At 39.4% G+C, this 12,991-nt stretch overlaps 1 protein-coding gene across 1 annotated transcript in view; it reads right to left on the bottom strand.

Moving 5' to 3' along the window:
• LOC132378174 (protein bassoon-like) overlaps positions 1-12,991 on the bottom strand; it is a 487,211-nt gene that overhangs the window by 439,242 nt on the left and 34,978 nt on the right. The window contains exon 3 of the mRNA XM_059944909.1: positions 20-622. Within this exon, the coding sequence (XP_059800892.1) occupies positions 20-622 (603 nt within the window). The remainder of the gene's footprint in view (positions 1-19; positions 623-12,991) is intronic.

Below are 12,991 nucleotides of genomic sequence, written 5' to 3'. Positions count from 1 at the left end.
TGCTTTGATCACTGAAAACTATTTTTGGAGCCTGTTTAGCAGCAGACCCTTTCGCAGGTGATTGCTGGCCTGGTGGAGTCTGTTCTGGCTGTGTAGATATAAGGTTTGTAGCCTGGTTTAAAAGGGAAGTTCCAAACCCAAACAGTTTACCAGTAATGCCCTCCTGCTCCTGGGATATACTGGTTGGGCCAGCTTGTGTTCTTGCTGGTGAACTATCTGCTGCTCTCCTTTGTTCTGCAGGTGAAGGTTTAGTTTGTTGACTCTGACCCACAGGCCTGATTGGCTCTAATGGGCCAACAGCCTTTGGTTGGCCTTGATGGTGTGGTTGAGATTGATCAGTTGTTGACCCTTGCTTTTCACTCTGACTGGGTTGCATCTTGGTTTCAGGTCTGGTTTGCACAGCAGATGGCATTTTAGGAAGTTCTCTTTTAACTGGAGTGGTCCTTCCTTTTTGGAGTCCATGATCTGACTGAGAATGCCTCTGCACATTTGCTTGTGGTTCTGTTTGGGGCTGGTGTGATGGAGAATGTAATTGCTGATGACTTTTGGAACGAGGTGCAGTGGTCATGTCCATTCCCAACGCTCTCTGCATCTGACAGTTTAAGCACAACCATTCTTCTACCTACAAAATAAATGATAGCTCAGTTAGTACTTTAGTACTCTAGTACTCTAAATGTAGAGCAAAACTACTCCAAAGTGGACCAGTTTATTTAGCTTCCACTTAGTGGAAATTTGGTCAGATTAGAGGTGATGTCCCCGTTACACTAATAATGCAATGGGGACTCTGTTTGAACAAGCAGTACTATTTCATACAAAGGTTATTTCCAACAAAGCAGCACCAGCCTAGATACATTTGTCTAGAAAGATCAGAAATTAAGCATAGCTTAACACTTAATATCCTGAAAAATATATTTTCTAATTTTTTCAAAACCAAAATGATTGCCATTTGGTATTAATTTTGACAAGGTCTTTGTCTTACATCTTTTCTATCAACAAGCCAGACATTTCAAAGCCAGCTATCATAAGAATGTCTCATGCAATGAGGTCATCCAATGCTACCCGAATCATTTAGCAAGTATAATAATGAGACAAGTATCCATATTTTAAAAAGTTGAAATAAAATAACCGAAAGCTTGGGAAGATATTTTTACAGATGTTTAGGTAACAGTAAAGCAAGCCAGTTTAACAGCCAATAAAACTCCAACATCAATCACTTTATTGTCCAATCTGCTACAGCGATTAAAGAGGAAGTATTTTCTTGGTTATTGTGATCATTTTCTCCAGTATAGATTTGAAAACAGCAGAACTTGAGTAAAGCTTCAGACTCCGGAGAATTCAGTGTGTATCCATGGTTGCTCAGAGATAAGTGAACTGGATGGCAAATGCTGGAATAAGTTTTAAAAAAAGAGAACAAATCGTCATTCTGCATCAGCACGTGGAAGGAAATACAAATGTCAAAAACACTGAAGATGTTAGAAATCAAAAATAAAAACAGAACATATTTGAAAAGCCCAGGTCAAGCAGCACCTGTGAAAAGAAAATTAATGTTTCAGGTCCAAAACCTTTCATTACAATTGAGAAAGAAAGAAATAAGTTAGTCCAAGTTGCAAAAATGTGTCAGAGGACAATGGGTGGAACAAAAAGAATTTATTTTTCAGGGATAAAAACTAGGCTGTTAAAATAAGATTCAGCTTCTTGCCGGTACAACTTGTTAATCTTGTCATGATCTGTGTGAAACCCGATTTCCTTGGCTCCGTAAGACGAGGGAAAACACTCTCCGATCCCGTTAAACTCGTGAGATTGAGCCGGCTCTCTCATCCGCAAACCTTGGTTTGTGTGGATGCTGTGTAATTTGCTACCCTGTTACAAATTAGAGCCATGAAGTAACAGACAGTAAACTGTATACAATTAAAGGAATTATATTTAAGAATCTAAACCTGATTAAAGGGTTAGTAAAGAAAAACAAAAAGGGTCCATTTTAACTAAACAGTCAGATGTGCACAAGTTGCAGCTCATTTTGAACTTCTCTGTCACTCACACGTTGGGCCCTTGGTCGGTGTGAAAGCACACAACACCTTCCGAACAGTGCTCGCAATCCATCTCGGACAAACGGGTCTCCCACCGGATCATATCCTACGACCAGCTGTCCCCAGCATCTTCTCTCTCCATCTCCCGCCAAACAAAATAAAAACTCCTAGACCACCTTAGTGTCCCTCACCAAGAAAACCTCTCCTTAATTGTATGGCCATTCCACATCATCCCTCATCTTCAACAATAACCCAAATTGGCTGAAAGCAGAACAGACTGCTCTAACAGAACTGCTAAATGAAATACCTACAGCATGACAGGAAAGATGTGAACCAGGGCATTACACGTGTAATGTTGTACAGTTTGAATACACCAAAAATATTCAGAAATTGAAGGTAGACAAAACCAGCCAAAATAAAGACAAAGTAACCTAAAGTTGGAAAATTTGACTGAATTCTGCAGGTTACAATATGCAGAAGTGAGGAGCCATTCATTGAGCTTGCATTGGGCCTTGTCATGCTAGTACAGGAGGCTACACATAAAGAGATCCAACTGGGAGAGGGATAGTATATTACAGTGACAAGCAACAAAAAGCTTAGAGCTCAAAGTGATCACCTGAACAAGGATTGTGCCACAGCACCCTGATGCACTATCAATAACTCCAAAAGACTGGAAGTAGAGTAAATACTGAAAGGCTTTTATTAGCAGTAAAATGGACCATGTCCAGGCTGGATGACCGCCCTGGACTGTGGGAGGAGCAGTGACTCAATTGCCTTTATCCAGGGGTCTGTGGGAGGAGCCACAGGAGCAGTCAGCAGAGAGGCGTGTCCAGACAGATATACATGGTTTACCACACGCCCACTGAAAGACAAGTGACATGTGGATGCCCATAGCTATACCTTAGATCTGGAGGAAGAGAAGTTGAAGGCATTATTTAATATGAGGAACAGCCAGGCAAACGAGTGTTTTGATGGAGAACTGGTTAGGCCTCTGTAAAGGAAGCAAAAGCAAGGAAACTAACAAAGATTCACATGATGTCACAGCCAAATCATTGACTTCTAACAGAATAAATGTTTTAAATAGAAACACTATTTGAATTTTATCAGTTACTGATATACACAGTTTTTGCTGAAAATACATCAGTCAAAAGTTGAAACTGATCCAACCACTTTGACCTCAATTCTTCTACTTAAGCAAATGCACTCGTTAGGCAAATAGATTCAGATTTTGCTTTAGAAATTTTATTGATGATCACGATGTTGGTATTGTTTCCAATTCAAAATAAACTTAGTTACTATTAAAATCAACCTTTTCTAAAAGGAAAATCTTGCATCAATATAGAATATTTCATAATTTGAGGACCCCTACGTACTCAAAATTTAGCCAAATGTTACAACAGATTTGCACTTAAGATATCAAAATCCATTTTCCACTGTACCTTTAATATCTTAAAAATGAGAGTTAAATAATCTTACATTCTGTCTCTTGCCATTTTATTCCCATTACATCTGAATAATTGTTTTCAAATTTTATTATTGCACAAACAACCTATTTCCCACAAAGTGTTTATTTCTTGCACTACAGAAATATAATCAATTAACTAAAAGGTTAAACTAGGCACTATTGATGAGACTTAGAAACAATCTGACCATTCTGTACATCTTATATTTATACCCACAATAAGCTGAATGCAGTGCTCAAAAGTATTCGTGAAGATGATGGAGTGAGCCACCTGACCCGCTGAGCCTGCTTGATATTCATCAAGATCATAGCCAATTTACTACCACAGCTTGATTTCCTGTGAAAACTCCATAACTTAATTTCCTTAATATTCAAAAATTGTCCAGTTTGTATTGTCCAGTTTTAATGAACTCTCTAACAGATCCTCCAGAACGTTCCAGAGTAGAGAATGCCAAAAAATCACAACAATCTGAGTGAAAAAAATTCTCCTCCAAAGCAATACTAAGCATTATTACTGACTTTGCACATTTTCCTTTGTATTTTTCAATGTCCTTTGCATATTGTTTGTCTATTCTATTAGGTGCAGTCTTTCATTGATTCTATTGTGCTTCTTGGATTTACTGTGTATGCCTGCAAGAAAATGAATCTCATGGTTGCATATGGTAACATATATAGTACGTACTTCGATAATAATATATTTACTTTACTTTCTTTAAGAGGCCGTATATCCTTCTGAACTGATATCAACAAGCGTAGCAGCAGGACCACAATGCCATGAGAGATGGCTTTCCGGAGGTCGCACCTGGGCCTCTTGGACTTCCCTGGATCGCCAACTTAAACACCACCAATCTGGCCCTTAGCAGATTGCAGCTCTCTTGGTTTATTCCAGGGCTTCTGCTTGGGGAAGACTTCGAATAATTTCATAGGTACACATTTGTCCGTGAGGGTCTTTTTGAAGTCCTTGAATACCAGTGTATACATTCTGATGACTTGAAGCAATCCCATAGGTGCTTCTCTGCCTCTGTAACCACACCCTACCTGTGGTGCCGTGCTCTTAAGCCTTGTCTGCATGCAGGTAGTATAGCCACATGATCAGATCTCTTGCAATGCAGTCTAGGGATTGAATGGTAGGCATTCTTGATAGTAGTGCAACAGTGATCCAGTAGGCTGTGACCCCTGGTGCTGCAGTTGATGTGCTGATTGATGGTAACTGGACGGTGAGTTCTCTAATCAAGTTTGTCTGTTGCCACTCGCAAGGATGAGAAAGGTGTCTTGGCAGACTTTTTCATTTGCTAATCACAACTCAATATATTGAGTGCTTGCTTGATATCTGCTTTTGGCAGTATATAAACTGTAGTCAGGATTTCTGAGGGATCTCTTTCGACAAGTAGAATGGTCGGAACTTAATCATTAGATGTTCATTCTACATTTTTCTCTGATGTTATGCTGGGAAGTTGGCTCATTGAACCTGTGCTAGATTAGGCATGGTGCCTTCACTTTGGGTATGTTTTAATATATGGCTATCAAGGCAGGATAAATAAAACTTCCTTATCTGCCACATAAGAAACTACAGATGCTGGAATCTGGAAAAGCAATCAATCTGCTGGAGGAACTCAGTGGGTCAAGCAGCATCCGTTCTGGTGGTCAGTAGGGGAAAGAATTTTCAATACGGAGAGCGATATTGCCAAGCATTGCCTGGGTGTTTGAAACCCTGCATTAGGACTGAGTGGAGAGGGGTGTGGTGAACCTGGGATGATGGTAGATTCAGGAGAGGTGAAGGAAATGGGCAGGTGGGGTGAGGTTGGGAAGTTAAGGGGTAGATTTGGAAGGTGGAAATAGGTGAGTTATGGATGGCGGCAGAGGAGGAAAACAGCAGATGGAGTGAGGTGAGGGAAGAGGGTTTAATGTCCCCACTGTCTTGTCCACAGTCTCTGTTTTCTGCTACCACCAGGAAGGAGGTACAGGAGCCTTGGGTCCCACTCCACCAGGTTCAGGAATAGTTATTACCCTACAACCATCAGGCTCCTGTATCAGAATGAATAACTTCATTCACCATAACACTAAACTGATTACTGAACAAACTGTGGACTCACTTTCAAGGATCCACAACTCATTCTCCATATTATTTATGTGTTATTATTGTTTGTATTTTCACAGTTCATCTTTTACACATTGATTGCTTGTCAGTCTTTGTCCGTGTGTAGTTTTTCAAGATTTTATTGTATTTCTTTGCTCTACTCCAAATGCCTGCAAGAAAATTAATCTCAGGATAGTATTTAGTGACATATACATATTTAAATAATAAATTTACTTCGAACTTTGAAAAATGCAGAAGTTGGCACTGCCTTGGGTGACTCCAAGTCATTCAAGTATGTCCTGGTCATCATACTGACCAGAAGGCTGTACTTTGGCTTAAATTTTGTAATAATTTCAGATATGGGCTTGCTTGCTTGTGGACCATAGTGGAAATTCAAATGTATTAATTCAAAGAGAAAGGTGTAAGAGCACAATGTAATCAAATCAACTAATTGATTAAGTTAGAATTTAGAAATTGTAACACCATCAAGGCGCAAATACAGTAGCTCAAATCAAATCAGGTTTAATTATCATTCAAACCATACATCGATACAGCTGAATGAGACAGTGTTCCTCTGGGACAAGGTGTAAGACATTCAAATTAGTAAGCAAGTATTCAAAAATAGTGAGCAAAAATTGGTATAGTCCAAGACTCCACGCGAAAATGTCCAGCAATTAATGGTTCAGTCCCCCAGCAGTGAACAGACACACGCAATCCTGTCTGTCAGTCAGTCCACCACTTGAACATGGGATGGCAGCACTAATGGGCAAGTTCAGGCCCCAGCCAAGCTCAACCATGTTGTAGCACTTCCACATCTCTCACCTGGTCTGTAGCAGCAGACAAACCTGAGGGTTGAGGCCTAGTTCTTACTTCAACTGAGGCTACACAACTCCCAAGTCAACTGTCCCTCTACCAGACAAGGGTAACAGACCTGTGGCAACATTATTACTGTCCAACAGAGTCTTGAAATCACAAGTGAAATGCCCAAGACAATCTCCCACGGTCATACTGCACCAAATCCGATGCTTCCGAGTAGCAGAGGCAACATGGTCTGTTCAGGTCAACTCCTCAGATTTCCTGACCGACTTCTCAGTTATCCCAACTAGCTTCTCCAACACGTTGGCCGACTCCATTGCCAACACCAGTCCAGCTACTCCAATCAACAAACATCTCACTAATGGAGTAGCCTTGAAGTACCCAATGTTCTTGTAGTTTTGTCTTTGGATTGTAAAGAAACAAAATTTTACAAAGTAAAAAAAAACACCTTGGTTGGCCGGAGAGGCCTCCATGTTCGCACGTGCCACCATCTTACCAGACAGTGGATGTTTTTGTGGAACTCGGGTTTGATTACAACCTCCAACACTGTCTGCATGGAGTTGCATGTTCTGCCAGATCACAGGGGGTTTCCTCTGGGCTGTCCAGTATCTTTCCACATCCCAAAGATTGCAGATGAGTAAGCTATTTGGCCATCTTACATTCCTGTTTGCATGTGTGCACGTACAGTGTGTGTTTTGTTGATGGGAAAATGGGGAAGCAAAAATAGGATCAGAGCAGGTTGTGTAGAAAAGGTGTTTATTTCCGTCACTTTGGATTTGGTGAGTCTATGGGCCTATTTTTATGCTATAACTAGGTACTTTGAAAAATACTTCATTGATCCCTAAGTAAATTACAGTGTCACAGTAGCATTACAAGTGTACAGATATACAAATATTAGACGAGAAGGAAGAAAGAACAGGAGGGGGTCATCACTGCTCCAGCTATAGGTTGACTCATTACAGAGCCTAACAGCCGAGGACAAGAATGATCTGATGTAGAGCCCCTTGGAGCAGCGCAGTTCATTACTAACAGTGCTCCGTTGAGGGTGAGAAACATTGTCCAGAATTGCCAGGATTTTCCGTGGGGTCCTTTGTTCCACCACAGCTTCCAGTGTATCCAGTTTGACTTCTATAACAGAGCCAGCCTTTCTAATCAGTTTATTAAACCTGTGTTGATGCCATTGCCTCTGTACACCTCTGCCCAGAAGATTGTACCGGTGACAACAGACTGGTAGAACATTTGAAGGAGAGGCCTGCAGACTCCAAAGAACTTCTGTCTCCTTAGGAAGTAGAGGCGAGTCTGGCCCTTCTTGTACACAGCCTTTGTGCTGGTGCTCCACTTAGTCATCTAATTGTGACTATGAAACAAATGGCAAAATAAAAAGCAAATGTAACTTTCACTAATGGTCTAAAATGATACTGGAGTACTGTTTGTAACTTCAAATTGCACGGTGTAAGCCTACAAAATTATAGAAAGATTAATTGTGTGAAAATGAGGTCAAGGAAGTGTGAATGGGAGACTTTAAAATGGCATGCGTAAGTATATTTTCATTACAGTGCTCATTAGTTTTACTTAGATCAGGAATTGTTTTAAAGGCAAACAAGAAAACCTGCAGATGCTGGAAATCCAAGTAACTCACACAAAATGCTGGACGAATTCAGCAGGCCGGGCAGCATCTATGGAAAAGAAGACAGTCAACTTTTCGGTCCTGCTGAAGGGTCTCAGTCCAAAACGTCAACTGTACACTTTTTCCATAGATGCTGCCTGGCCTGCTGAGTTCCTCCAGCATTTTGTGTGTGTTAGTTTTAAAGAATAAATTTACATTATACAAATCCTGTGTTTGAAGTATCTTATATGTTTAACAGGTTAGGAAAAGCTATTGACAATAAGGCACTAACAGCAAGTAGTAAAACTCAGTAGACAAACAACATTAATACCCTGTGTACATTTCCCACAATTACAAATCTCACATTTATGTAAATGCGCTTCTACCATCCAAAAGTAAAACTTCATACTAATTTAGAAATCTTCCCAATCAGATTTGTGAAGAATAATTATGAAATGTGAACAATAAAATGGTTACAACCTTTATAAAATATGTTAAAACAGAGTTATGGTATGACTGAATGATATGGAACCTGATTAAATGCTAGATCAAAGCTACTCATTTGATAACAAATAAAAAATCAAATCTGCTGTGCCAAGGAAAAGTAAAAAGAAGTGTGTGCTAGCATTTTAACCTGAATTGAGCCCTATTTACAAATTTATATAACTTAAGTACAATTATCTGAAATAACTTGGAGTCAAAAGATGGAAATACAACTCACTTGTCCACTAGCAATTAAATGAGTAAAGTAATATTTCAATCATTTTACTTTAATGTCATATTGATTCTCAAGTTGGACTCAGCTAATGAATCACCCAGAAAAACCTTAATGAACCATTCACTTTCTTCATGCCATACAATAACTTAACTTGCTTGTGCAGCAGTACTAAATGCTAAATTAGACCACATTTATTCAGAATCCAGAATAAAATCGTGGAAACTGGAAGACTATCTGGATGACAAACCAAGCATTCTTACATGGTTTAAGATTTCATATCCAGCTAAGAGCTTATTGTGAATACTCCTTCCAATCACCCCAGTCCTTAAGAAGTGCAGTGGGGGAAAAAAAGAATCTACTTTTCAGGCAACCCATTTTCTAATAATTAATGACTTCTCAAAGATCTTCCCTTAGCGGAGTATATCAGAATTTCCAATCTATTGATGACGATATTCATCAGATTAAATTTAAATATATGCACAATAAAACAGCTCCACAGACAATGAAATCATGAAAATGGCCACATGAACAAGGCAGCAAAGGAATGGTGGCACCCATAAATAATTTACAGGAATTCTGGTGTAAAATAGATGTGAAATGTATGGTCAGATGGGGCCAATGAACAATGTTTCAACAGGAGACATCTTCCAGATAGTTCACAAAACTGTTTCTTTCACTTCTTTTACATCTGTTTCTTTCAAATGTGGCTCTGGCATTGTTAAAGCCGGTGATCTACTGTTAGATGGTGTGTCTTCAGGCCAATTGAGCAATCCTGCACTTTGCTGTCTCTGAGAATGTTCCAGGAGGCAAGTGGCCTCAAGGCCAAGAAGCTCAGAGACAGGGCACGAGCAAGGGAAAGTGTGAGAGCAAAAGGTGGTGTATGTCATGCTTGCCTTCAATAGTCAAGAGTTAGGAAGCTATGTTGCAGCTCTCTAAAGCTCTGGTCATGCCATATCTGGAGATCTACATTTAACTTACATCTCCTAATTTTATTTTATTGAGATACAGCATGAGGTAGCCCCTTAAGTAGTGCCACCCAAAATCTCCCATTTAATCCTGGCCTAATCACAGGGCAATTTACAATGACCAATTATCCTAGCAACTGGTATATCTTCCGACTGCAGGAGGAACCGGAGCACCTGGGGGAAACCCATTCAGTCACGGGGAGAACGTACAAACTCCTTACAGACAGTGGCAGGAATTGAACCAGGGCCACTGGTACTATAAAGCATTGTGCTAACCACTATGCTACTATGCTGCCCCAATTATACCAAGGGTGCTCATGGTTTGGAGAGGGCAAAGAATAAGATTACGTGGATGCTGCCTACATTAGAGGCCTTGTGATGCAAGGAGAGGTTGGGCAATCTTGGGTTGTTTTCTCCTAAGTTATAAAGGCCAAGAGGAGCCCCGATACAGATTTATAGTTATGAGGGACATAGGTGGAGTAGACCCAGTGTTTTTCTCACCCAGGGTCTAAATGTCTAAGACTAATGCATTTAAGGTGAGGGAGGCAAGTTCAAAGAACACGTGCAAGTAATTATGTGATGGTGGAGGCAAATACAATCGAGGCATTTAAGAGGCTTTTAGAATGTGCTGAAAAATGGAGGAGTATGGACATTGTGTAGGCAGAAGGGATTAGTTAGGCATTTAATCACTAGTTTAATTAGTTTAGTGCAACATTATGGGCTCAATAGCCAGTTCCAGGTGCTGTTGAGACATGACTTAGTGATTCTGCTACTTGTTGAAGTTCGGATCCAGTCAAGAACAATAAGGAGTGATCAGTGATACAAATGCTTATTTAAAACCGTAATCTGCTGACCTTACTTGTAAGAACAATTGCAGGAAGTCACTCTTTCATATAATGCAATGAATTAACTCAACTCTCACAAGTCAAACCAGAAAATAGAAAGCCACTTGTTTGCTGATGTTATCTCTCTCCATTTTGCGTGGGTTCAGATCAAAAACAGCTTTGTGTAAATTTGTTAATCTAGATTACAAACAGTCAAAAACCCAATGTTATTTTTCATACTATACATAAACTGATGAAAAAGTATTGCATCAGGATTTGGCAATGGGACTGCAGAATTGCTTTTATATCTAAAATCCTGGACATGCACAGATATTCTGAATAAAGGAAATATCAGAAGGATAAAATGTTAGAAAAGAAACTGCAATTCAATGCCAGTAAATGTACATTTTCGTTAATTTAAAGGTAGCAGACAATAATGAGAAACAGTGATGGATTAAAAACAAGAGGGATAACCTTGCAACAATATAGAAGTCATGTTCAAGTAATGAAAAAAAATGTCCACATGTCAATGTTGTTCTCAAGTCACAAAATACACACACAAAAAAATTACTCAATATGGTAAACATATCTCTGTATTGTTTTCTTATTATAACTTGAAGTAACTTTTTTTTATACTGCTGCCACAAAACAAATTTCATGACGTGTCAGTGATAATAAAACAAATTCAAAGCCAAAAGCTTTCAAAAGGCATCCTGCATCTACCAGTGAAATGCAAACACAACTTTATGCCTGGATTGAGAGTTAAAATTTCTTGTGTTGGATCTATTACGCATTGTGCCAGCAGTAATGGATCATTTGAAGTAAACAGAAAAGGCACAAGATACTAATATCAATTCTCCAAAACATTAAACACTCAACAGGAAAAGTAGCATGCACACACTGGTGAACTATAAGAGTACCATTCAGGTTCAATCCAAGTACACAAATATGCAATTTGGAAATTGGTATTTGGTATAAATTTTGTGAAGAGTCAAACTTATGAGAGATTGGAGGAAATTTTAATTGTCCATTATGTTCAAGAGCAAGTTTCAGATGAAGAGCTTGAAAATTTAAAAAGTTAAAGCCAATTAGTGAAATCTTGTATGTCCTCAAGAAATCCCATATGCAGTTAAGAATAGGTGAACATTGATGCCAAGGTTAACTTAGCAAGTTAATATTATTAATCTAAATATTATTAATCCTGAACATGTCACTATCAGATAAGTATCCAGGGCAGATGGAATGACAGCAAAACTTCAATAATCAAGCATCCTCAGGGCTTTGGTAATCTCTACCAGCAAATTTTCCAGACCATTAAATGTTACTTCTATTAATACCCAAACACACAGATTTCAACTGCAAAAAAAAAACAAACTGCAGATGCTTGAATGAGAGGAAGCCCACTGAGTTCTGCCGGCAGTTTCTTGTATCTACACTTGGGACTTGTTGTTAAAACACATCTCTGGATAGTATAATAAATGTTTCTATAGACCCCACAAGTTTCAAGGGAGCAGGAAGTACACTTCTGATTCATATAATATTCTATTTGAGTACAGAGAAGGTTCACCAGATTGATTCCTGGGATGGCAGGACTTTCATATGGAGAAAGACTGGATCGACTAGGCTTATACTCACTGGAATTTAGAAGATTGAGGGGGAATCTTATTGAAACGTATAAAATTCTAAAGGGATTGGACAGGCTAGATGCAGGATGATTGTTTCCAATGTTGGGAAAGACCAGAATGAGGGGTCACAGTTTAAGGATAAAGGGGAAGCCTTTTAGGACCAAGATGAGGAAAAACTTCTTCACACAGAGAGTGGTGAATCTGTGGAATTCTCTGCCACAGGAAACAGTTGAGGCCGGTTCATTGGCTATATTTAAGAGGAAGTTAGATATGGCCCTTGTGGCTAAAGGGATCTGGGGTATGGAGAGAAAGCAGGTACAGAGTTCTGAGTTGGATGATCAGCCATGATCATACTGAGTGCCGGTGCAGGCTCAAAGGGCCGAATGGCCTACTCCTACACCTATTTTCTATGTTTCTATGTATCTAGGAACAAACAGCCCATGTTCCTGACCCTCTGCGTCCAAAACAAGCACTTGACCTGCAGTGCAGACTCCCAGCTCTGGCTACACTATTTACATTCTGGACCCTCTCCACACATTCCAGATGCCAACCATTTGGATGTCTGAACAATCAGATGCCAGATTATCAGACTTTTAACTCTCGTTATCAAGTTGCATGAGATAATCTCTGGTTATTCTGCTCAGCATGTAATGCAACTGTGTCATCAACAAAAGCAATTTGAAGAAAAGGCAACTTAGTTATATATTCAAAACTTACAACAAAGCACTTTCACAGCATGAGCTAAATTTGCAGGCTCTGACTGTCTTGCAGTTTCATCACCTGAAGCAGACGAGTAGTGTAGGGATCAAATATTAAATTATCATGTAAAATACTGCAGTGATAAGTGAAAATGCAAGTGTATCATTGAAAG

Source organism: Hypanus sabinus, chromosome 19 (assembly GCF_030144855.1).
Source record: "Hypanus sabinus isolate sHypSab1 chromosome 19, sHypSab1.hap1, whole genome shotgun sequence".
In the NCBI taxonomy this organism is placed as follows: Eukaryota; Metazoa; Chordata; class Chondrichthyes; order Myliobatiformes; family Dasyatidae; genus Hypanus; species Hypanus sabinus.
Note: the sequence above shows the minus strand (reverse complement) of the source record. Positions and strands in the feature narration are given on the sequence as shown.